General features: G+C 42.9%; 1 protein-coding gene across 2 annotated transcripts in view; it reads left to right on the top strand.

Moving 5' to 3' along the window:
• Positions 1–2468: 2468 nt before the first annotated feature.
• The window catches only part of RAB3D (RAB3D, member RAS oncogene family), a 37017-nt gene continuing 16856 nt past the window's right edge, over positions 2469–22629 (top strand). The window contains exons 1-2 of one of the 2 annotated variants that reach the window (XM_025163283.2): positions 2469–3047; positions 21316–21543. In XM_025163283.2, the coding sequence (XP_025019051.1) occupies positions 21316–21543 (228 nt within the window). In that variant the 5' untranslated portion in view covers positions 2469–3047. Of the gene's footprint in view, positions 3048–3071; positions 3349–21315; positions 21544–22629 lie in introns of those variants that run through there. The other variant, XM_007423022.4, reaches the window with a different exon arrangement.

Raw genomic sequence — 22629 nt, 5'->3', positions numbered from 1 at the left:
TGAAGTAAATAACCTCCTTGATTTCACTTGACTCTCCTTCCTTCCAAACAGTGAAACTCTGTTGATAGCACTGCACAACCTGCTTCTCTTATATCTCCTGCTTGTTCCCCCACACTCAACTCCATCCCAAGAGACCCATGACAAGAGAGCTTCTATAGGACCCATCACATCACACCCATTTGCAGCATGTACAGGACACTTAGCCAGCTTGGGAACATTTTCCTTCTTTTATGCCCTCCCCTAGAAGCCCCTCCCCCCCCACTGGAATGGATGCACCCAACTTGTGCATCTGCCTCCTTCCATAACTGTCAGTAGGATCTCCTGCAGTGTCTGCGTGGAAGTCCTCTTTGCTCTTCCCTGCTGAGAGGCTACCCCATCCTATCTGGGATATTTAGCAGGCATGGTTAGCATGTGAAGGGAACCAAGGCTTAGAATTAAAGACTAAGCTGCCTCTTACACACTCTCAGTTTAGTTTTAGAAATAAGCCATGGATTAATTATAATTTTTTTGACCAGACCATAGATGTATTCACACATTCTAAGGCTAAAATAGAAGCGCCAGTTTGCTGTAGTGGTTAAGACAGCAGGCTAGAAATTGGGGAAAGGTGAGTTCTACTCCCACCTTGCACACAAAGCCAGCTGGGTGACCTTGGGCCAGTCACTCTCTCTCAGCCCCAGGAAGGAGGCAAGGGCAAAGCACTTCTGAAAAATCTTGCCAAGAAAACTGCAGGGACTTGTTCATTAGTTGCCAAGAGTAAAGACTGACTCAAAGGGGTGTGTACATGCACACGCGCACACACATGCCTAACTAAATAAACCACATTGGTGTTTTCTGCACAATATACTAAGTCATGGTTAACTAAATGTTTTACTGAATTAAACCAATTGTCTGGATTCATATGAACACACTGAACCACAGATTAATCAACCTTTTAGTCTATTGTGCTGTACAAACTTTATTCTTGCTGCTTAGTGTGATATGTGACTCCAGTTACAAATTCACACCTGATATTCTACCAAGCACCCTTTGTTAGATCAGTCTTATTCAAGTGTATATATGACATAGTCAGGTACAAACCTCCAAGCATGCACAATGCTATTATTTATTTATTTAAACTATCTATGGAGCGACTCTGGGCAGCATACAAGGATTAAAACCATCATAACAATATAAACCCATGACCCGGTTAAAATAATAACCCCAAAACAGAAAGCCACATCAGCAAGAGACTCACCTAACCTCCTGGCCCAAACACCTGGGGGTACAGCCAGGTCTTCAGTGTCTTACAGAAGACTAACAGGGTCAGGGCTGTGTGGATCTCTGGGGAGATGTTGTTTCACAGGGCAGACACAGCCACAGAGAAGGCACCATCTGGGGTCCAACAAGTTGGCATTGTCTGATGGCAGAGACCTGGAGCATGCCCTCCCTGTTAGACCTGGTGGGGCAGGCAGAAAGAATTGGGGACAGGGGGTCCTGCAAATAGACTGGTCCTATGTTTTTCCATATTAGCCCCCACCCCATCCCCAGCACAGCTCTTTAACTAAGGTTTCAGGTTTACTGTATTTTAAAACTCAAAATGGCTGTTGTCTTGGATTATTTTAATCTGAATGCTATAAATTAGAGCATTTCAATAAATCAGTTGAATATAGTACTTGTTTTAGGTTCACACGATACAAGAATCCTGAAACCTCAGTAAAGAGTATTTGCAACAGGAATAAAATGTTATGAGCAAACTCACTCAGGGTTATGAGAGGTCAGCTTCAGAAACTAGCAATCAAGCCTTTTCGATGTAGCTCACTAGAGTTCTTGGGAATCAGAAACACTGAGGTATGTCAGGAATATTATTATTATGGTTGGTCACACAGTCAGCCAGATGTTTAGGCTGGATTTGGCATTTTTATCCACCTATCAAGTCCTTCCCAAGGACCTGGGTTAGGCAGATGTTGTTGTTCAATGGTGTTAAAGATATTGTTGCAGGATGTAAGCTGTTCCAAGTAAAGCTGCCTTTTGCAGTTGACTGAGGGTGATTTTGTCAATGCCAATGGTGTTCAAGTGGTGCTCCAGATGTTTTGGGATTGCACCCAAGGCACTTATTACTATTGGTACTATCTTTGCGTTCTTTTGCCACAGTTGTTCTATTTCTATTTGCAGGTTTTTCTATCTTATAATTTTCTCCAGTTCTTCCTCTTCTACTCTGCTGTCTCCAAGTATTGCAATGTCCACTATCCAGACTTTTGTCCTTCTTATCAACAATTGTTAACTCTGGGGTGTTATGTGACAGATGCTTGTCTGTTTGAATTTGAAAGTCCCAGAGCACTTTAGCTTCTTCATTTTCGGCTACTTTGTCTGTTTTGTGGTCCCACCAGTTCTTGCTTGCAGGCAAATAGTATTTTTTGCAGATATTCCAATGCACCATTGTTGCTACAGCCTGTTAGATCTCGCAGCAGCTAACTAGGTGGTCCACTATTTCTTCAGCTTCTTTTTCTTCCTCGTTAAACTTATATGCGGCCGGACTCCCAGCGTATAGAAACAAAGGCGTGACTAGCCCCTCCCTTCCGTAAAGTCAGACTGTGACGTTGCTGAATCTTTAACAGATTGCGTGATTGTGTGCAACGAGGAGCTTTCATGTACACGTGAACTGGAGCTCAACCAATTGTGGTTGAAGAAACCTGAACGCGTTTGCCATTAAACATCACTCTGCTCCTGCTGCAATTACTCTTTACTGAAGTTTCAGGCTTGGCTTCCTTTATCAAGTGAACCTAAAACAAATACTATTTAACGCCATGTGCGAACGAGGACACCGAGTGCCATAAAACTTCCTCCCACGCAAGGAAGTGGCTAGAGAGGCTGCGGTCTAAAATCATGTTACTGTACTGCCAGTGAGGTCCCGCCACGAGGAAAATGAGACCCTCCCATAGCGACAGCAGGGAGGTCAAGACCCGTAAGGATTCGAAGAAGCCCTCCCCACAGCTCCCGGCATCCTGGTTCCGCTTTTAGGGCAGAGGATCGTCATCCAATCCCCGCACCGGCCGGGGGGGCGGGCTGAGGTGAGGAGAGAGGAGAGCTGGCAGGCAGGCAGGCGGGCGCTCCGGACCCGCTCCAGGTGGGAGTGGTTGGATGATGTGGAAAGTCGATCGCTGAGGTCGGCTGCGGAAAGACGGCTCGGGCACTCCTTCCTTTTTCGTGGGTGGCTTTGCTCTCCCGTGCACACCAGCAGTTGCTGCTGCTGCTGCTGCTGCTGCTGCTGCTGCTGCTGCTGCTCCCTGGAGCTCCGGCCCGAAAAGCACAGCAGCTTCCAGCCTGCGGGAAAAGCCAAGCTCGGGTCCGTGCGCACCGCAGCCAAGCGAGGTAGGTCGATCGTCGATCTTAGCTTCTTCTGCTACTCTGGAAGGTAGCCCAACGGCCAGTTGCAGTGCCGGGCTGGTATCCGGGGCAGCTGGCATTGCTCAGCGCTGGGGGTTGCCTCCGCTTCCCGGTTCGCCAAGCGAGGCTGCAACTCCGCACTGCCCGCGTGCGAACTCCTTCCTCTGAGACTTCGGGGTGTGTTGATTGGGCGCGCCCGGGTTCGCCGGAGGGGGAAGGCGAATGCGATTTTCTGGGGGCTGACGCAGGAAGGCAATCTGGTTGGCTCTCGTTCAGTCCAGAGTCACGAATCTGGGGACTGGGGAATAGCCGTCCTTCCATTGCCTTCTCCATCAGTCGCAAACATCAGTTAGAGTCCCTCTTTGAAAAGGAGGGTAATTAAATTAATGGCATGGGATTACTCCCCCTGTTAATGATCAGGGGTTTATGTCTTTAAACCTCTACCGAATCAATATCGGCAGAGTTTTGAATTTGTGCTCTATTTTACAATTCAGTGTCCTGCATGACTGTGTCAAGATGCTATTCTGTAACTTTCCCAGTAAAAAAAGAGGGGGGGGGAAATGAGGGGGCCATACCTTCACTGGAGGCTAGTGGCTATTCCAAAACAGCTATAGGTACCTAAAAAAGCAGCTGTTCAGTCCCCAGCCTGGCACTTTCAGGAAGTGTTTGACTACAATGCTTATTATCCACAACCTGCACAGTCAATTGGTAAATTTACTGTATATTCTAATCTTAATCCATTGAAGAGCACCAGGTTGGGGAAGGCTGCAGTAGCCTCTTTCATGAAGTTGGATATGTCTTAGTCTGAGGGAATCTGGTACTGTCCCAACTGTGAAGAAAATATAGGGGATCCAGGAACTGAAATCTATTCCTTGCTCTCAACGAATCTTTGACATCTGCTCAGCACTGCTGCAAGAGTAAAGCCAGTGTGGAATTTCCTCCAGAACTAGTAAAAGACCCTTAAAAGAGCCACAAGGATGGGTTAAACACTTTTCTTTTTCATCAGTTTCTGTGCTTTTAACAGGACAGATATGAGTCTGATCTTTTGTGGCAACCTCAGTTGGCAACCTCATCGGTGGGATGGTCCTGGAAGTTGCCAATATTAGCAGTCTTTCCATCCGTGTTCCTTAGAAGTAGGCAGGGCACCTGCACAAATGAATGGCTCTTCCTGGCTTTTGAGCGCTGAAACGTGGCATTCCTGGAGTCAAGACTGTTTGGGTGGAGTGCGCAGATAAGCTGATGGATTTAAGCTTTTCTTTTCTCTCATAATTTTATACAGTTGACATTTTGGCTTGGGTTTTGCTTTTGTGTTGTTTTCTTAATCTACCTTGGCTTGGGAGGACAGAAGCAGAAGAGCAGTATTATGAAACAGCCACAAAAGCTAGATTCACAAGCTTTGAGTGTGATTGGTTTATTTTTGGCTTAGCATGTTGTGTGAAGCCAGCTATTATGGCTTGTGAAACATGGGTAATATAGAAACCTAGCAAGGTATGGTTGCATAGCACATCATGATAAACAAAAGGTGGCTTCACATGAAGGGTAAATCCAAACCAAAGCCCATAAACCATAGTAGAAAATTAGAGGAATATCCTAATATTTACGTGAGCCCTACAAAATTATCAGAAACTAAGTTAAGGCCTGTTTCCTGCTGAAGTATACCTTACCATACAGCAGATCAGGATCTAAAGAAATGAATACTTTCTGTAGAAAAGAATTCCTTGCTTGGATAAAGAAACCGACCTGTCAGAGACAAATATTGTAGCCCAGCCCAGTGTTTCTCAACCTTAGCAATTTTAAGAAGGGTGGACTTCAACTTCCAGAATCCCCCAGCCAGCATTTCACTAGGTCATAACCTACTCCAAACCCCACTCTCTGCTGCTTTCTGGTGTTTAGGATCTCAGGATTTAAGCTTGCCTGGAAGTCACTTGCTCTTATAAAAACTTCTCCTCTGATTCAGTCTGTTTGAGAACTTTGTGGTTATGTACAGAAAGAGGAAGAGTCTTTAAATATGCTCAAGGGCAATCTTAGTTATTATCCCATGTCCTAGCTAAGGATTCGGGTAATGTAGACTACAGTAGTTCCTTTTAGCATAGGTCCTTGGAAGTCAGTGAAATCCTGTTACCTTTGCCTCTTCTCTTTCATCCTATTGTGCCCTTCCCAAAGGCATCCTGGGATATTTAAACCCCATTATCTTGGAGAAACAACCCATGATACACAGCAGTCTTCTTCACTAGCACTTTATTCTTGACCACCATTGAAGTAATCTATAGATAATAAGGAGGGTCTGAATGCTGACTAAAGGTTAGCAACATAGAGGAGTCCTCTTTTTTATGGAAAGGTACAATGACAGAATGCTTTGCCACTCATTCTGTAGTCAAATACGATTGGTAGAAATTCAGCTTAATTGTAACAACATGTAGAGCTGAGCAGTGTCCTAAGAGAATCAGATCTGAACAGCTGGTGTGAATGGCTGTGTGCATTACATCATGGTGAATAATATTGTGTTTCTTTCTGCCAAACATTATGAGCCCCCAACTTGCTCCCAAACTTAGGATCTAGATGTGGAGCATTTTAGAAATCTAGAGCAATTGCAGGAATGATCCCCGCTTCTCCCCAACTCCAGGTGTCAGAGGAAGGCTGTGCTGGTTTTGCTACACCATCACTGCGATTGTCGTAGAAAGGATAGAAACTCTTCTGAGAGTATACCTGCCAAACAACAAAACGTTGTTTCATATCCACTTTCAGCAAGGACAGCTGATTTTTGTGGTTTTGATCCTGTTCTTTGGCCCCACAGTAACACCAAGGCAAGGACAGGAAACTTAGTGCCTACTAGAGGTTTTGGATTTCATTTCTTATCAGTCCGAGCCTATTCAGTGCCAAGAGTTGTGAGTATGACAGACCAAAATATTGGGACAGCATCAGGTTGCCTTGTACTGAATTAGCACATCGATGGAGATAATTGCTACCGAACTGGAGAGGAGGCTAGAGGTTTTGCTCGTGCTATAGCACTCCACACAGTTCTAGAAACTGTGCTCCTTTCTCCAGCTCCAAGCTTGCAGCAGAGAAGGGAGCAGGGGCTCCTTTATAGTCTCTCACTGAAATGTCAAAATTTAGAATGAGATTGGATAGGAGATCCCGGTCCTTGCAGTAGCAAGACTCTGATTTCACACATTTTTGGTGGGCCCCCAATATTAATATCTAATATTTGTAGACCTGTGACTAAGGGATTTGAAGGAACTGTTTGTCTAAGAAATTAAAAAGGATACATCTGTAGAATGTTGGTACTGAAAAAAAGTGTGAAATTTTATTATACTATGACAGAGATTCATAACAGCATCATTTCAGTGGTGATGCTAATATTGCAGAAATTTCTGCTAAGAAGATTCTACATGAATATGAGTGTTGACTGTGTTTGTTCACTTAAGCCTACAATGGAAAGATTTAATTTGTTATTTACGGACAGTTATAATAAAGATATCTGTGGGGTTTTTTTTCAATTGTTTTTGTTATGTTGCTTGGGCTTCTGTGGGAAGGGAATATCCTAAGCAGACTCAGTAGTCAAAACTTTGTATTGTCCAGGCATGTAGACATCATGATGGCAACCATTTTAACTTTATTATTTTAATCTCTATTTATGTTGTTTTAAAGTTACAGTTCTTCAGTATGTGAGAAGGTCTGGAGGTGGTAGTTTCAAAGCAACAAATTATATGCTGCTTTAAAAGCAGGCCTAGTTTGTACTTAGAAGTTGGTGGGAGTGAGTTCGTGTTTGTTTTTTAATCTATGGGTACTCTTTCTGTTTCTGCCTTCTTTGGTTTCAGCAGCAGAAATAATTAATGCAGTAGTTTAACGTTAGTATAAAAGGGGTGGATTTTGTCCTGAGGAAAGATGGACTTTAGTTGAAATGGCTTCAAGGGAAACCAGTTCCTTTTTGGGGCTTTCCCTTTAGGGTCTACAATGGTACAAATCCTGCAGGTAACACAGATAAAGCAGCAAAAGTTTCTGCAGTCATAACTGGATCCTCCATGGAGAACATGCTCCCTCCAACCCATAGAGCCTCTCTCAGGCAACAAACAGGCACTTTTGTGACTGCTCATTTTAGCTCCCATTGTCTGGCTGTCTTTGGTGGGGAAGGTGTTGAAGTTTTTCTTCCCATTTAAGCTTAATTATTTTAACTGCCATATTAATACATTGTCTACTCCTCTGGAACCTCTTTGGGGCTGAAGACAGGCTAGATGAATTCTGTCTATCTGGTAGTTACTGTAGCATTGGAATAAAATCCCAGTTCAGATTTCCATAAAATCACATTACATGACTTTGGGCTAGTCTTTGACTCTCAGCCCAACATGTCCACAGAGTTCTTGGAAGAATTCAGTGGTTGGAAACGGAAGGAGAATCTTTGGTTCCTTCAGGAAAGAAGGAAGAGATTAATGCACTTCGTGGATTGACATGTCCTCCAGAGCAGCTCACAAATGCATGTTTAACATTAAAATAGATGCATCCATGGTGTACCTATTGTCAGTGAAAGCTGGTACTTCAAAAAAAGTAAGCTACTAGGTGTTACCTTGATGAAGTACCATTTCTTTTGGGGCATTTTGTAGAAGTAAAACTGCTATATTTGCTAATCACAGGTTTTCCAAGAAAGCTTTTTTTAACTGAGAAGAAGAAAATAATCTCTTGTGGTTTATTGTCAGAATGAGGGAAAACCTTTCTCTCGAGTTTCATACTCCAACAAGCACACGCAAGTCTCCCAGACCAGCAGATGTCTGTAAGGTCTAGATGGGTAACATGCTAACCCATGATTTGCTTTTGGCATAACATAATGTGTGAATCTAGTGAATTCTGACTTGCAGTTCATGGTTGCTATATTAGCATGATTAGTGAGCCAAATCAAATTAGATTTTAGTCAACAGATATAGTTAAGAATTCCCTTGGGAAAATAGGGGGATTGGCAGTGGAGAGTCCAGTTTAAAGTGAGAGTGGATCCTCCTTGAAATGGGATCAGTCTATTCGAATGTGAGAAGACAATATCAAGCGTTTTCCTTTTTTTTTAATCTAAAAAGGCCTTGCTAGAGTTCCAGCTAGTTTAAGAGAGCAGACAGGACTTACATTCTGCAAGCCCTTTTTATCCTCTTGTGCCAGTCATGAAACCCACAAAAACACCTGTATTATCTGGGCACACCAGGAGAATGTTGTAGTCTGACTTGGTGCTGTGCATAAATGTTCAGTTTTGGTCTGAGCATTTTTCAGTGTTCACATTAAGGAACAACAGAGAGAGGAGTTGCTGTTTCGTTGGCTGGGTGCCTGAGTAAGAAGCCAAAAGCACCTGCAGCAAAGTGGTAGAAGATCAGTTAGTGCAGAGAGTCGGCTGAGGGTAGAGTCCTCCAAATGCCCACCTTCCCTCTGGCGTGAGTGAGAACCAGCAGTATTTGAGAACACACCTTGAGAGTAGCTTTCAGGCTTCCTGATGGGAAAAGGCTATCCTTGAAGAGCATGCCAGAAATGAAGCTGTGTTTAATGTTTGTTGAGGAGCAGCCACAGCTTGGTGGCAGAGTCATTTGTGATATGGAGCAGGCCTTAGCTGCAGCTTTGGTCTCCTTGGTAGCGGGCTGAGAAAAAAAGCCCTGAAGCCTCTCCCATTATTGAGCTTTATGAGGCAGTAATTTGATTTAGGAACACAGAGCAAGTAGGCTTTTGTTCAACTTGATTTCTGCATCATTATGCAGACATTCACATATTTGTCTCTATTGCTTAATTGAATTGGTTGGGATTTGAAGCATTCGGAGACTTGTCTGTGAGCTGCCATTTTATGCCTTTTTTATAGGGAGAAATAGAAAAATGGAAGCTGGGAACGTGTTTTCTTTAGGTTGCTTGCTTTGGTTAAAAAGAATAAAGGCCAAAAAATGAACAAATTGAATCCTTGTCAAATGCTGCATTGCATGGCATAAGTCTTTGGAGGAATCATCTTTCATTTTCGCTAAAATCATCTGAGAATATCCTTTGGGGATACAATTGGTTCACCATGTTGTGGCCAAAAAGGACACTTCCATTTCCTAGCTTGGGAACTGGGTAGTCATTCCTCTGAGACTTCAGTTTTGTTTTGCAGAGATCATGTATTGTTATTTTATAGCCAAAAACGTATTGTGATACGATATTTTTGTTATGGTGAGTTAATGTTACTAATACAGTAATACCTCAGTTCACGAATGCTTCTGTTCACGAACACTTTGGTTCGCGGACAGCAGTGTTCGCAAAATTTTGCTTCCGTTCGCGAACTCCTCATCGGGTGACGAACACGACCCGCGGCCATCTTCCCTGCTCTGACACGTGGTCGTGGCTTCCTCTAGGTGAGATCACGGTCGCAGACAGACACTTGCTGTGAAGCTTTTTGGTGTTGCCTCAAGCAAGGTTAGTGTTCTCTCTCTTCATACTGTACTGTACTTTGTTTCATATTTTTGTGGTTAAAAAAAAATACATATGGTTCAGAACGAATTAACCTTATTTACACTGAACGTTATGGGGAAATTTGATTTGGTTGGCGACCAATTCGGTTCACGACCACATTCGTAGGGGTCAGAACGGATTAACCTTATTTACACTGAACCTTATGGGGAAATTTGATTTGGTTGGCGACCAATTCGGTTCGCGCCCAGAATCGTGGAACAAATTAAGTTCGTGAATTGAGGTACCACTGTACTGGTTTAATGTTTATGTTTAGTTTATTGATGGCTACCAGAATCTGGATTTTTGCCAGTGGTGATGAGTGATTGCCGTAGCAATAAGCTGTCAGCAAACAATCAGTGTTGCAGGAATCACATGGTGTTCATACATGTTCCAACAAATAGTTAGGTTTGATAGTCTGTGGTTATTGCACCCCTGCTGAATTTCACCCAACCTTGTTTATTTTTCAATTTATCTGAACTGTGTATATAACGTACCATCATTTTTGGTCCAGTTCACAGACCTAATGAAAGGATTTGTTTTTGCCACTAAATACCAGTGACTTGCTTACAGTTTCAGCACGCTATTTGGAATGTAAAAATCTGAGGATTTTGGAAGTAATGAGGATATTTCTTGGTCTGATAGTCTTTTGAGATACTACCCATGCAGTATATAAATATTGTTGGCTGCAAGATAGAATACGAAAGAGGAAACAAATATACACTCTCACTAGTGCAGGTTTTGTATTGGCCAGTTTAAAAAAAAAAACAGTTTTGTCTGTGGAAAAGACACTGGTAAAATGCTTCCGGTTCCCTCGACCGCTCTGTAGTATAAGGGAGGTGACACGATCATCACAGAGCTGAGCCTCCCAAGAGAAGAGGACATGGATTTGGCTGAAAGCTTAGTCCTTTGAATCAATTCCTATTCCAGCCTGCAGCATTTTTGCAGAGACTTGACTTCCAATTCAATGTACTACTGTATACTTGAGATCATTTCATGTGGAACAATTACATCTTAACATGATTGAAATACCTCTTTGATGTTTGAATTACAGTAGCAAGACTTTCTGGGGTGTTCTGTGTGGCTGACATTCAGCACAAATTAAAGCAATTTGGCTGCACTTAATAGGTCATTAACATCAAAGAAAAAGAGTATGTGCCCATCAGCATGCTGGGAAATGTGGGCTACAGATTGAGCCTGGACATATTTCACTGGAAGAGAGACATGGGTGGATTGGTGAAAGTAGCCAAACTTGCTGGTTAGGAAGATATTTGTGGTACGATTAGTTATAACTGGCTTCTTTTTTGAGGGCTGGAGGTGTAAGGCAATGGTTCCTAGGCTAGAGAGAGCAGTTATGTCATTGTATCTCAGCTGCCGCCAAGGCCATCAAGAGGCCCACCATGTGATATATTAATTGAGAAGGGTGGGAGGAGGAAGTCTAGAGTTTAAACCCTGGACCATTGGTATTGTGGTAAATGTTGCTTCCTTACTTGTCAGGCAGGTTCAGACATTCACAGCCAACCAGGCACAGAATATACACTTCCAACAGAAAGTGTATATGTCTTTTGTCGCATGCAGACAGATTAAGATTAACCAGCACCCCTCCCCTTTGGTTATAGAGAAAAATATTGGTAGTTGTAATGTTTTCCCCACCCTGCAAACTTTACTAGCTCGTTCCCCGTGTGCAACCAAGATTAAGAAATTCCTTTCTGGATTTCAATGCTTTGCTTTGCTTTGCTTTGCTTTGCTTTGGCCTCAGCGGTGGCCTGTTGTTTCATCTGGACCATGTCTCCCACAGCCCTTGATGGATGGATTCACTTGCTTCTTTACCCCACCTAGACTGTTAAAAAAATGGACAAAGAAAACAGAGTTCTATCATTTTTGCTGTCACTTGAAGGGGAATGTTGCAGAATTTCTGCCAATGTCACTAGGGTGTTGGTTTTTTAAAAAGAACAGTCCATCTTTGCATATTCCATCAATCAACAGGGAGGGAAAAAGGTGGGGAGGATGGAGGCAGTGCCTGGACAGGAGAAGGTGTTCCCACCACAGTCGCCTGCTGGAGTGAGGGGAACTGCTTACAGCCCAGCATGGCAGCACAAGACAGAAAACACTGCTTTTGAAGTGGAGCCAGGAGACATGGATGGGACATGGGTTGTATTAGCTGCTGGATGGGGGTGGGTTGAGGATAACGTTCTGGGTTCCTGCACTCCTGAAGTAGTGGGTGGATCATGCTCACACCAAGCTAAGCTGGAAGTGCAGATCTGGGACCAGAACTGCAGAAGCTGTGCCTGAGGCCGAAAAAGTGAGGGGAATGCGCTCCCTCTCCCTCTCAGCCTTGGAATTAATTTATTGGAATCCCCAGGAAGTGGGGGTCCAGGAAAACGGAATGCTTTGGGTAGTGCGATTTCTAAGAAAAAAGGGTTTAAAAGTCTAGCAGGGATCTGGGTTAGATTTTCTTTTCTTTTCTCTTTATGATGTACAAATTTCTTTTCTCTCTTTCTGTACAAATTAAGAAATTGTGTTTTATATGAGCCATGCAGCATGAGGGTATAGTGCCTGGGGATCCATAATTTGCAGCAGTGTGTGAGGCCTGGCAGCATTAGCATCAGCATTCCTTCCCAAGTGGGTATATGCTGGGATGTTGAGACACCGCCCTTCAGTTTTCCTCTAAAATGCTGGCCACCACACAGTAAGGTGAGTGTTCCTGAGGCAGCAGAAGAGGGGAGGGTTTTCTTTTAGAATATTCTGTGATAATATAGTAGGTCCCTCCTCTTCTTGTATTCAACTAACTTACACCCTGCCCTTTTTCAAAGTGCTCAAAGTAACCCCGCCTCCCTTTTATCTTTTCTTTAATCCTTTGGAGTAGATTAGAATGAGAAACAGGAATGGGCAGGGTTACCCAGTAAATATTTGAAGCTGACTTTCTTTATTTCTTGTCTGGCACTGAATCAGTATACCATCCTATGCCTTGTCTTTTCAGCTTCTTCTCTGTGCCCTTTTCAGTAACTCACTTCTTCAACTCAACCAATTGTTTTCTAGTTTATTTATTTATAGTCAGCCCATCCTTGTGTCTATTTTGCATAAGCAAAGAGATTACATTAGGACAAAACGTTGGGTACATTGATGGGTACCTGTTAGTTTCGAGGTAGTCCAGACAAGCACAACCATGAGTACTAACTCTATATTTTTTGTAAGGTTATGTTAACAGAATCTTGCAAGACTGAAAGTATTTCTCCCCTCCTTTCTGGAAAACTAAGGAGGGTCCCTTCTGAAACGCTTCTCATGTCCCTCTCTTGCCTTCTGTGGACTGAGATATCTTCTATATGACAGTTGTCCAGTCTGTGGCTCTTCCTCCTGTCTCTCAAAATCATTCCCCCATACCATTACAGTACCAGATAGTTCATGCACTTGATGAGGTGGGGTGCTACACACAAAGCTTATGCAATAAACATCTGTTAAATGGAGAAAAACTATGCTGGAATTGGTGAAATGCCTGATGACTGGAGGAGGTCAAATATCTTTCTGTACTATCAGATAGGGGGAAAAAGAGGACCAAACAATCTGATATTAATACTTGGGAAGATTTCAGAATAGATCATAAAGAGATCAAACTGTAATTACCTTGAAAATAATATGGTAATTTTTAGAAGTCAGCATGGATTTGTACTTAAATATTCCCAGACTAATCTTATCCCATTATTAATCATAAGATTTTCTTAGTAGACTCACTTAGTAGACTATTCTATAGATGTAATCTTGGGATGGGAGAACTAATACCCTAGAAGACAAAAATACAGTTCAAAACAATCTCAGTAGGTTAGAGAAAGGGACTGAAGTAACAGAATGTGATTTAACAGAGACAGAAAGTTATTCACTTAGGAAACAAATAAAGTGCATAGGTATGAAGTGAGGGATGTCTGACTTGGCAATACTATTTGTGAAAAAGATATTGGAATAGTAGTTGATTGCACACTCACATGAGCCAACAATGTGATGTGTCTGCAGGAAAGGTAACTGTGTTTTAGGCTACAACAACAAGTATAGTTTTCAAATCATGGGAACTAATTGTTCCACTTTATTCTTCTTGGTCCAAATGCCATCTAGAATACTGGGTCAAGTTCTGGACCCCAAACTTTGAGGAGCTTTCAGAAAAATTGGAATAAGTTCTGAGAAAGGCAATAATGATATCTAGAAACTAAATCCATCAAATTTGTCACCGCCTGTCTCGTTGAAATGACTCTGGGCAGTTTACAGCCACAATAAAATTCATTAAAATACAATATAAAACAGTCCTATTGAGAGATTAAAAGAACTGGGTATGTTTAGCCTTGAGAAAAGACAACGGAAAGGATGTCACATACTGTAGATGGTTGTAATCTGCTCTTTCTTGTCGTAGAGTGGAAAATACTGAATAATGGATTTATTTTGAAGGAAGGCAGATTCCAACTGAGTGGTAGAGAAAATTTCTAATAATATGAGCAGTTTGATAGTGGAGCCACTTACCTAGAGCAGTGGTAAGCTCCAGTTCATGGGAAGCATTCAGGCAAAGGCTACACAGTCATCTGTCTGAATTGCTTTTACTTGGATCCCTGTGAGTAGAGGCTTGGTCAGTGGCCAAAATGATTTACTTCAACTCTGTCTAACTTTTAAGGTGCTACAAGACTTAATTAGGTAATATGCTTTTCCAAAAAGTGTCCATTTCCCATGAATGTCTATATTATTACAAGAAATCTTTGAGGGTCTCGCTGTAGTAATTAGGCAGCCACTGGTGTATACAAATCTCTCTTCCAGGTGTAAATTGTGGCCTATTTCTACTTGGATGTCTTCAAATTTGAGGTGGTTCCTTTGTGGTGAGCTGGAGTTTGAGGAATGTGGTGTTTTGTTGGCTGACCCAAGTAACCTCTTCGTTGTCTGTAATGTTTATTTCCTTAGAATGCTGAATGTTTTCACAGTCCACTGGATTCTCTAGAACAGTGTTTCTCAATGTTGGCAACTTTAAGATGTGTGGACTTCAACTCCCAGAATTCCCCAGCCAACTGGCTAGGGAATTCTGGGAGTTGAAGTCCACATATTTTAAAGTTGTCAACATTGAGAAACACTGCTCTAGAAACTGTTCAAGTTATAAGGTATATAACTGAAGAAGAATGCATCAAAAGTGAGGGGAACTAAAACAATTAGCTATTTCCCCCAGAGTTGCCAAGTCTCACTGGGACTGGCTCTCCCGAATCTTAGGAAAAGCTTTTCTACACTTGGGGGTAAGAAATATTTCTGGCTACAGATACCAGAGGTTGTTTCTGCCGATGCTTACAGAGGTGTTCCAACAGCACTGGTACTTTAATCTGATTCATCATCATTTTATATCCATTATTATATCTGATTGAGATCTGAAACAAAAGAGACAGTGTCAGTTTTAAAATCTTATTGGTGGGGGGGGGCAGGATTTGGTAGAGAATTCGCTGCCAGAGCCTGTCCCTCTCCTAGCATTCCTTTGATCTTTGCTTTTGTTTAGCACCTAGAAATGAGTAGGCCTGTTGGCTGATAAAATTCAGGAAACTAGAAAAGTGGCTTTTTTTGCATGGCTCTTTGTCACAGACAGCCAAACCAGTTTGACTGGCTGGATTACAGCTTCTGCTATGAGAACCTTGCCAAGAAGGGAGAGACCAAGTACAACCAGGCTGTACATCCCCACTGGGTCGCTATAAAGGATGGTTAGCCTCATGTAAAACCCGTGAATAGTATTAAAAGCTCAATTGTATATTCTTCTTGTAAATAAACCTCAGAAGTTGTTAGTCCGCTTTTTTCTTTAACTAGCCTCCCTTAGCAAGCTGGGAGGAATATAGAGACTTTTTTCCTCCTCCAGCAGCCTGCTGTGCTTCTCTGCTGGGTGCAGAGAAAACACCAACTCCCCTCTGGCAGCTTGTATATTCTGCCATGGGCCTGGAGAAAGGAGGGACCGTGCTACCCACCTGGGATTCCTTCTCATGTACAGCTGCCAAGGACATGCATGGAGAGAAAGTTGAACTGTAATACTGTAATCTGCTGTTCTCCTCAGTGCTCTGAAATCATAATTGCCAAATCATACAATATAAGGATATAGTGAACAATCAATGTCTTGGCTGGGAAGAGATTTTGTTGCTAATTTTAGGGAGAGGAAAGGAAGATCATGCCTCTAACATGCTTTAAGGTCCAAGAGAAAAGCATGTGTTTGCAAGAATGCAATGTCCTCTCTGGCAGCGATCAAGATGCTATTGCAAGGGACTTACTGGAGTGGAGATTGTACCCTCCCTTGTAAGGAAGCCTCCAAGACCAAACTATACATTAAAGAGCCTTTAAAATCTAGATAGGCAACCAGATTTCAAAGCAATTCTGGACCTTCTATTCTGGTTGTCTGGGCTGCATATATTAATAAGCATCCTGCTCGTGAGTTTTAGAAGTGAAGAGGGGTCTTTAGTTTTGGCAAAAATATCCCCTCCTCTTCCCCCAAGCTGGCTAATGGGCTCTCTTAAGAAGTGGTTTGGATGTGTAGTAGAGGCTGGTCTGCTTTTGAATGGCTTCAGTTGTGCCATATTGCTCCTCCCCTCCCCAAGAACACCTCAGTTTGGGGCAGTGGGCAGAAAATAGAGCCTGTCCCTCACTTTGGGATCACAAAGGCAGGTTTAGTTCCTCCAGTGGTGTCACCAAACCCCATTTGTTTACTCTCCCTTTGCAGATGACGTCCTGGGATAGGCCTTTCAGGCATGATCAGACTTGCCTCATCATTCATCATGTAGAAGTCACTATGATGGACAGGCCCAGCTTGACCATCTGCTGTAAAAATGAATGGTTGCCCTCCGTCAATGATTGCATCAAGAGAATGAGACAATAGAGGCGAATATGTGTAGCTCAGGGTTGAACTGTGGAGTCTTTGGGATTCTCTGAGCTTGGTTCTTTTCACACTGCCATACATCAGAGATGTCTCAGAAACCACCAACAGACTATTACAACCACATGGCATCTCTGTAGCACACAAACCAACTAAACCCCTCCAAAATATCTTAAGTAAGCCAAAAGACCCAGTAGCACAAGAAGAAAAAACAGGCATCATCTACAACATACAGTGTAAAGACTGTAACAAACACTATGTAGGACAGGCAGGCAGAAGGCTGGCAGAGCGCATCCATGAACGCCAACTAGCAGTCAGAAGACGTGATGAAAACTCCTTAATCTGATAATACATGGACAGACTCAACCATAATTTTAACTGGGAAACTGTCAGCATTTTAGACCAAGCTAAATCCAAAAATGCAAGGGAATTCTTGGAAGCTTGGTATTCAGACAAGGCAGCAATCAACAGACACATGGAGATAAACAGCATCTACACACTATTCAAAAGAGACAATAGAAAAGAAAACAAAAGACCAGAACATCTCCTCACCAGCAATCACCCAGATAAGCAGAGGTTACCACCAGGCACACAATCAAGCAGTAAACAATACCCTAATCAAGGAACTACCAGAGAAACAAAACAAAACCCCCACTCCCACCAACACTGGCAGGTCATGCCACAGTATATAAACAGAGAGCAAACTCCACTCCATTCTAGCAGTGAAGATGTTACCTAGCCAGGTAATGAAACGTTTGCAAGAAAACAACCAAGCTCAGAGAACCCCAAGGATTCCACAGAATGAGACAATGCTGGAAGCGTCTGTGTGTCTGTGTGTATCTGTTTTCTGTTTTAGAAATATCTCTTCAGTGATACCTGCACAGAGAATCACCCTTATCTTCTTGGCATCAGTGATGTGCAAGTAATGTCAACAGGCGATCACTTCTCTTAGGTGGATTTTCAAAATCATACTAATGTTTGCTAACTAGGATGTGCCAAGACAGGGTGAGATAGCATGGCACTCATTTACTTTCAGGCAGGTAGAACAAGATCATTGACTCCTCCTAGATGCTTTCTTTATCTCTAACATGTGCCTGGGGAGGGATTCCGGATGTGGTTGAGGAATGGGGTTTGGCTGCTGTTGGAGTCCTTCCTCTCCACTTTCTGTACTGCTTTGTTTGCAAAGAGAAGAGGAAGAGAAGCTTGTCTTACATCAGCGGCTGTTGCAATAGGTTTGCTCATTTGAGGATACATGTATCTATGGGCATGTTATTGATCATTGTAAGTGTCCTGCTGATGTGTGAAAAGCAGAATGCTTTAACTGATATTACCTATAAAATGTATTCATTAACAGTCAAGATTCATGGTTTAATGTCTAACTCTTTGACTTACACAGTATGGTTAAAGGCTCAAGAAGAACATTTTAAAATTTAAAAAAAAAAAAAAAAACCAAAATCAGCAGGCTTCAGAGTGAATATGGTGCGTCAAGTCCTTATCTGTAGATATAGTTTGGTTTTAAGGTGGATGTGAAGAAGGTTGTTAGGGACTGTAGCAGTGCCATCTTCTCCCACTGAATTCAGGGGGCCTTACTCCAAGTTGTACATGTATATAGATTTGTAGCCATAATAAGGTTATACACATTTGGATTCCAATTATGCAGGAGTATACTGGAATGAAAAAGCAACAGAAAACTTTGAAGATATAACATTTAGGAGTTGGGTCTTTGATTGGTACTTTCAGGTTTCTTGTAAAGCAGAGACAAAAATGTAGAAAGAATAAACTAAAACTGGAAGCTGCAGTAATCCAGTTGAGAAGTGATTAAGGTACAAGTGATTGTGAGCAGTGCCTCCCAATCTAGGAATGAGCACAACTGGTGCATAAGATGTAATTGTGCAAAGCCCCTCCTAACCATGGCTGCCATCTGCTCTTTGAGCAGAAGCATGAGTCCAGGAGAACCCTCAGATTGCATACCAACTCTGTCTGGGGGAGTTTACCCCATTTAGAGTCAATGATGGAAAATCACTAGATACAGAAGACGCTAAACCCCACAGCCACTCAGTTTTGTCAGGGTTGAGCTGAAGCTGATTTTTCTCCATCTAGACCTGTGCAGCCTCCAGGCACTGGGGAAACAACCTGACAGCATTGCTTGGAAGGGGGGCTCAGGGCAGACATGTACAGCTCAGTTATCATCAGAATAATAATGGTACTTCATGCCAAGGGATGACCTTGCCCAGCAGTTTCATGTAGATATTAAATAGGGGCAGGGAAAGAGTTGGTCCCCGAGGCACCCTGCAGTATAGAGGTTGCGGGCTGGATCTCTCCCCTCTTGTTAACACTGACTAGAACTGATCTTGGTGGAAGAAAAAGAACCACCAAAGAACCGTGTCTTCCACTCCCAACTCCCTCAATCAGTTTAAAAGTATACCATGATCGATAGTATTGAAAGCTGCTGAGAGATCAAGGAGACCCAGGATGGATAGACCACCTAACATCCTAAGCCTCCCAGTGATCATCCTCAAGTATGATCGATGCTGTCTCAATATTATATCCTGGCCTGAAACCCAACTGCACAGGTTAAGATAGTCTGTTTCCTTCAGAGCCCTTTAGAGCTGCAAGCCTTCTCAACAACCTTCCCTAAAAAGAAGGCTGGAAACAGTTGTCCAGTACCGCTGGGTCCAAGGATGGCCTCTTGAGAAGGGACTGGATATCACCTCCTCCAAGTCAGGGGAGTGACCCATTCCTGTCCACACACACGCAAAGGTATGATCCAATCCAAAGCCATCATTGCTTGCTCATTACAAGCAGCAGCTAAGGCTTCGGTCAAACCATGCATCAGAGCATCAGGAACTACCCCAAGTTCCTCTGGACCCCCTCAAATGGCAGACCATTTGAATCGATCCTTCCCCCTGCCACAGGAGCAGCCCTGGAAACTCCGAGAGAGTGATGACAACATTCCCCAATCCCAAATCTCATTGCCATTGCCCTGAGATACAAACTAGATCTAATGTGTGACTCCCACTATGAGCTGAACTGTCAATGACATGAATCAGGTCCATGGTTGCCGTGGTGGCTATGAACTCCCAAGCTGCCTCCAACTTTGGACCCAAAGAAGGCAGGTTGAAATCTCCCAGGACTATAACTCCACTGCCAGCCTGGCCACAGAGTCAAGCAGCTCAGGTGGGGAGGCCGCTGTGTAGCAGGGAGGCTGGTATATAAGCTGCAATCCTATCTGATCCCTTTAGTCCAATTTCACAGAGTTTTGCAGCCCTCGGGGGCATAAAGATTTAAAATAATAACAATAATAATAAAGTGCAACCTCCAGTTCATCCCTGATCTAGGTGCTGAGAGAGATTTTTTTCTGACAATTTTACACCTCCAATTTGGGAATTCTCTTGGGTGGCTAAATTTGCTGTACTTGAGTTGAGTCACATAGCTGCATTCTTCCAATAAAACAACACGTCTAACATCTTTATTGGGGCACCCAATCCAATATGTGATGTCCCCCTTTTTTTTGCAGTGCTATCAATTCTATAGAATGAAGTTTGGTTTGTGGCAAACCTGTTGGATACTCAGGGAGATCCCTTGGAACAGCAGTGTGTCTTTGACCAGATCTTTCTCTGTAAAATGCACAGTGCAGGCAGTTGCTGCATTTCTCCTGGAGATTAGCTAAAGGTCAGGTGAACATCTTCCCTCTCAAAGTATTATAGATTTCTTTTTAATTACTTATATTTAAGGATAGAAATTCTGCAAAAGCAGCTTGTAAGTAAAATCAACATGCACTAATAAATTTGCCGTCTTTCCAAACCCCTAACCTGATATGCATTGGGGACTGAATAATCATCCAAAATAGCTGAATAAAGATAACGTGACATTGTGGATCAGGGGTAATTAGATGCACTGGGTGTGTGGATATATTCCCTAGTTAGATATCATGGCAGAAAGCCCAGAGCTGATTGTGCGAAATAAGCTGTTTTATTACTACCAAAGATATAATCCTTCCTTTATCTACTATTGTTATCTACTGCTAATGACTACTGGAATTCATCATCTAACATGTGTATAGTTGCCATACGGCAGGGAGACAAGTCCAAGTGGATGTTGCTCCAGGATAAGCACTTTAAACCTTCAAGATGTACTAGCGCTCTGAGTCTGCTGACTTTAAAATCTGAGAGATGAAGATTCAACCAAGGCAGCTTGAACCAAGACAGTTATCTTAGAAGAAGCTGAGAATTCCCCAAAGTTGAATGTGATCTTTTGAGTTGCTTCATGTTAAGGGACAATCAGTTATGTATTCAGCAGTGAGGACTCTTGTCATACTCAGTTCTAGATGTTCTCCAGCCCTGCCCTCTTCTCTTCCCTATCTTGACAGAGGAGGTCTGAAAATAAATTCTTCTTACATTGAGCTGAATGGGGTTACAAGGCTCTAACAACTTGGAATCGTGGCTATGCAGAGATTCCCATCACAGGAAGCACTGTGGTGTAGCTGAGCATGTGTACTATTTCCCTGTCAACAAGGAGAGGCCAGAGAGGATGCAGATTGCTTGGGGGGTCATAATGCTTGAATGTGGCTTCTGTTTGTGAACTCTAGAAAGAGTGCTGGGATTCTGGTCTGGCCTTGAGCTGCATTAGAGTTAACCATTTCCCTCCCTTAGATGGCCTCTGCAAACGACACCCGACAGATGCCCAAGGATGCTGCTGACCAAAACTTTGATTACATGTTCAAGCTTTTAATCATTGGCAACAGCAGCGTAGGCAAGACATCGTTCCTCTTCCGATATGCTGATGATTCCTTTACTTCAGACTTTGTTAGTACTGTGGGCATCGACTTCAAGGTGAAGACTGTCTACAGGAATGAAAAAAGAGTCAAGCTGCAGATTTGGGTAAGATACTTTACTGTTCATGGGAAGCAGAGCATAGGAATTGAAACCAGAAGTTGGCAGAGCTGTGGACCAGGCAACTTGTCTGTGCCCAGGGAATTCAAGGACTGCAAATTGGCATACATGTCTTTCTTTTGCTAGATCTAAAGAGGGAGAAGGAGCAGTGGAGAATAATGAAAACATACATTCTTAACTAGGGAGACAGTGTTCTAGTTAACCTTTTGTCTTCTGAGCTTTTTGGAGAGGTTGCATTCATGTACTCATATACATATCCCCGTAGATTTTAGCATCCCTAAAGTCTGGGTTTTTCCCCCCCCTGAAATGAAAAGGGATAGTACTCATTTGGTGTATTCTGTGCTCCTTCTGATTCATGACATATCAGCTGATGGGCCAACATGCACGTTGTCAGCAGTGAGGTGGATTTCCTGAGTAAGAGTGAAGCTGAAGAGAATACCTCCAAGGCAGCTTGAATCCTGAGATTATTTTTCCCCCTGTTTTCAACAAGGACATGAGTTGTAAAGGCAAAGACAGTTTTACAATTCCAACCCAGTATTCAGATTATGGTCCACTCTAGTGCGTCTTGGTTTCTGTGCACTAAATCCCCTCAGATTGGGCTGGTTGCCCTCTTCCACTGCAACTTCAGGAGAGACACTCATTGGAGCCATGGGGAAGGAAGGGGACACTCACTAGCCAGTCAAATAGACAGATCCACCCTAGTGATCAGTGGGGTGGCTGGTGTTGCAACCAAACTCTCATCACTGCAGTGGATTAGATTAGAGCTGACTTCTAGCTGGCATCACCTTTAGAAAACAGGATATGAGCAATGCTTTAATGCACCAGTTAATTTAAAAAGCTGGGGAAAGTTGATTATGACTGTGCAAGCCTTTAGTGGCAGGTTTTTATTGTATTTTATTGAAATAAGTTGAACAAAGATTACTGAATAATAAAGTGCAAAAAAAGGAAGCAACAACAATCAACTCTTGTAGTGTCCCCTTCCTTCCCCATGGGTCCAATGAGTGTCTCTCCTGAAGCTGCCGTGGAAGAGGGCGACCAGCCCAATCTGAGGGGATTTAGTGCACAGAAACCAAG

This window comes from Python bivittatus, unplaced genomic scaffold (assembly GCF_059951505.1).
Source record: "Python bivittatus isolate LINGU-HERP-01145 unplaced genomic scaffold, Pbiv_v1 ctg000220_np1212, whole genome shotgun sequence".
Classification (NCBI taxonomy): Eukaryota; Metazoa; Chordata; class Lepidosauria; order Squamata; family Pythonidae; genus Python; species Python bivittatus.
This window is presented reverse-complemented; position numbering and strand designations above follow the sequence as displayed.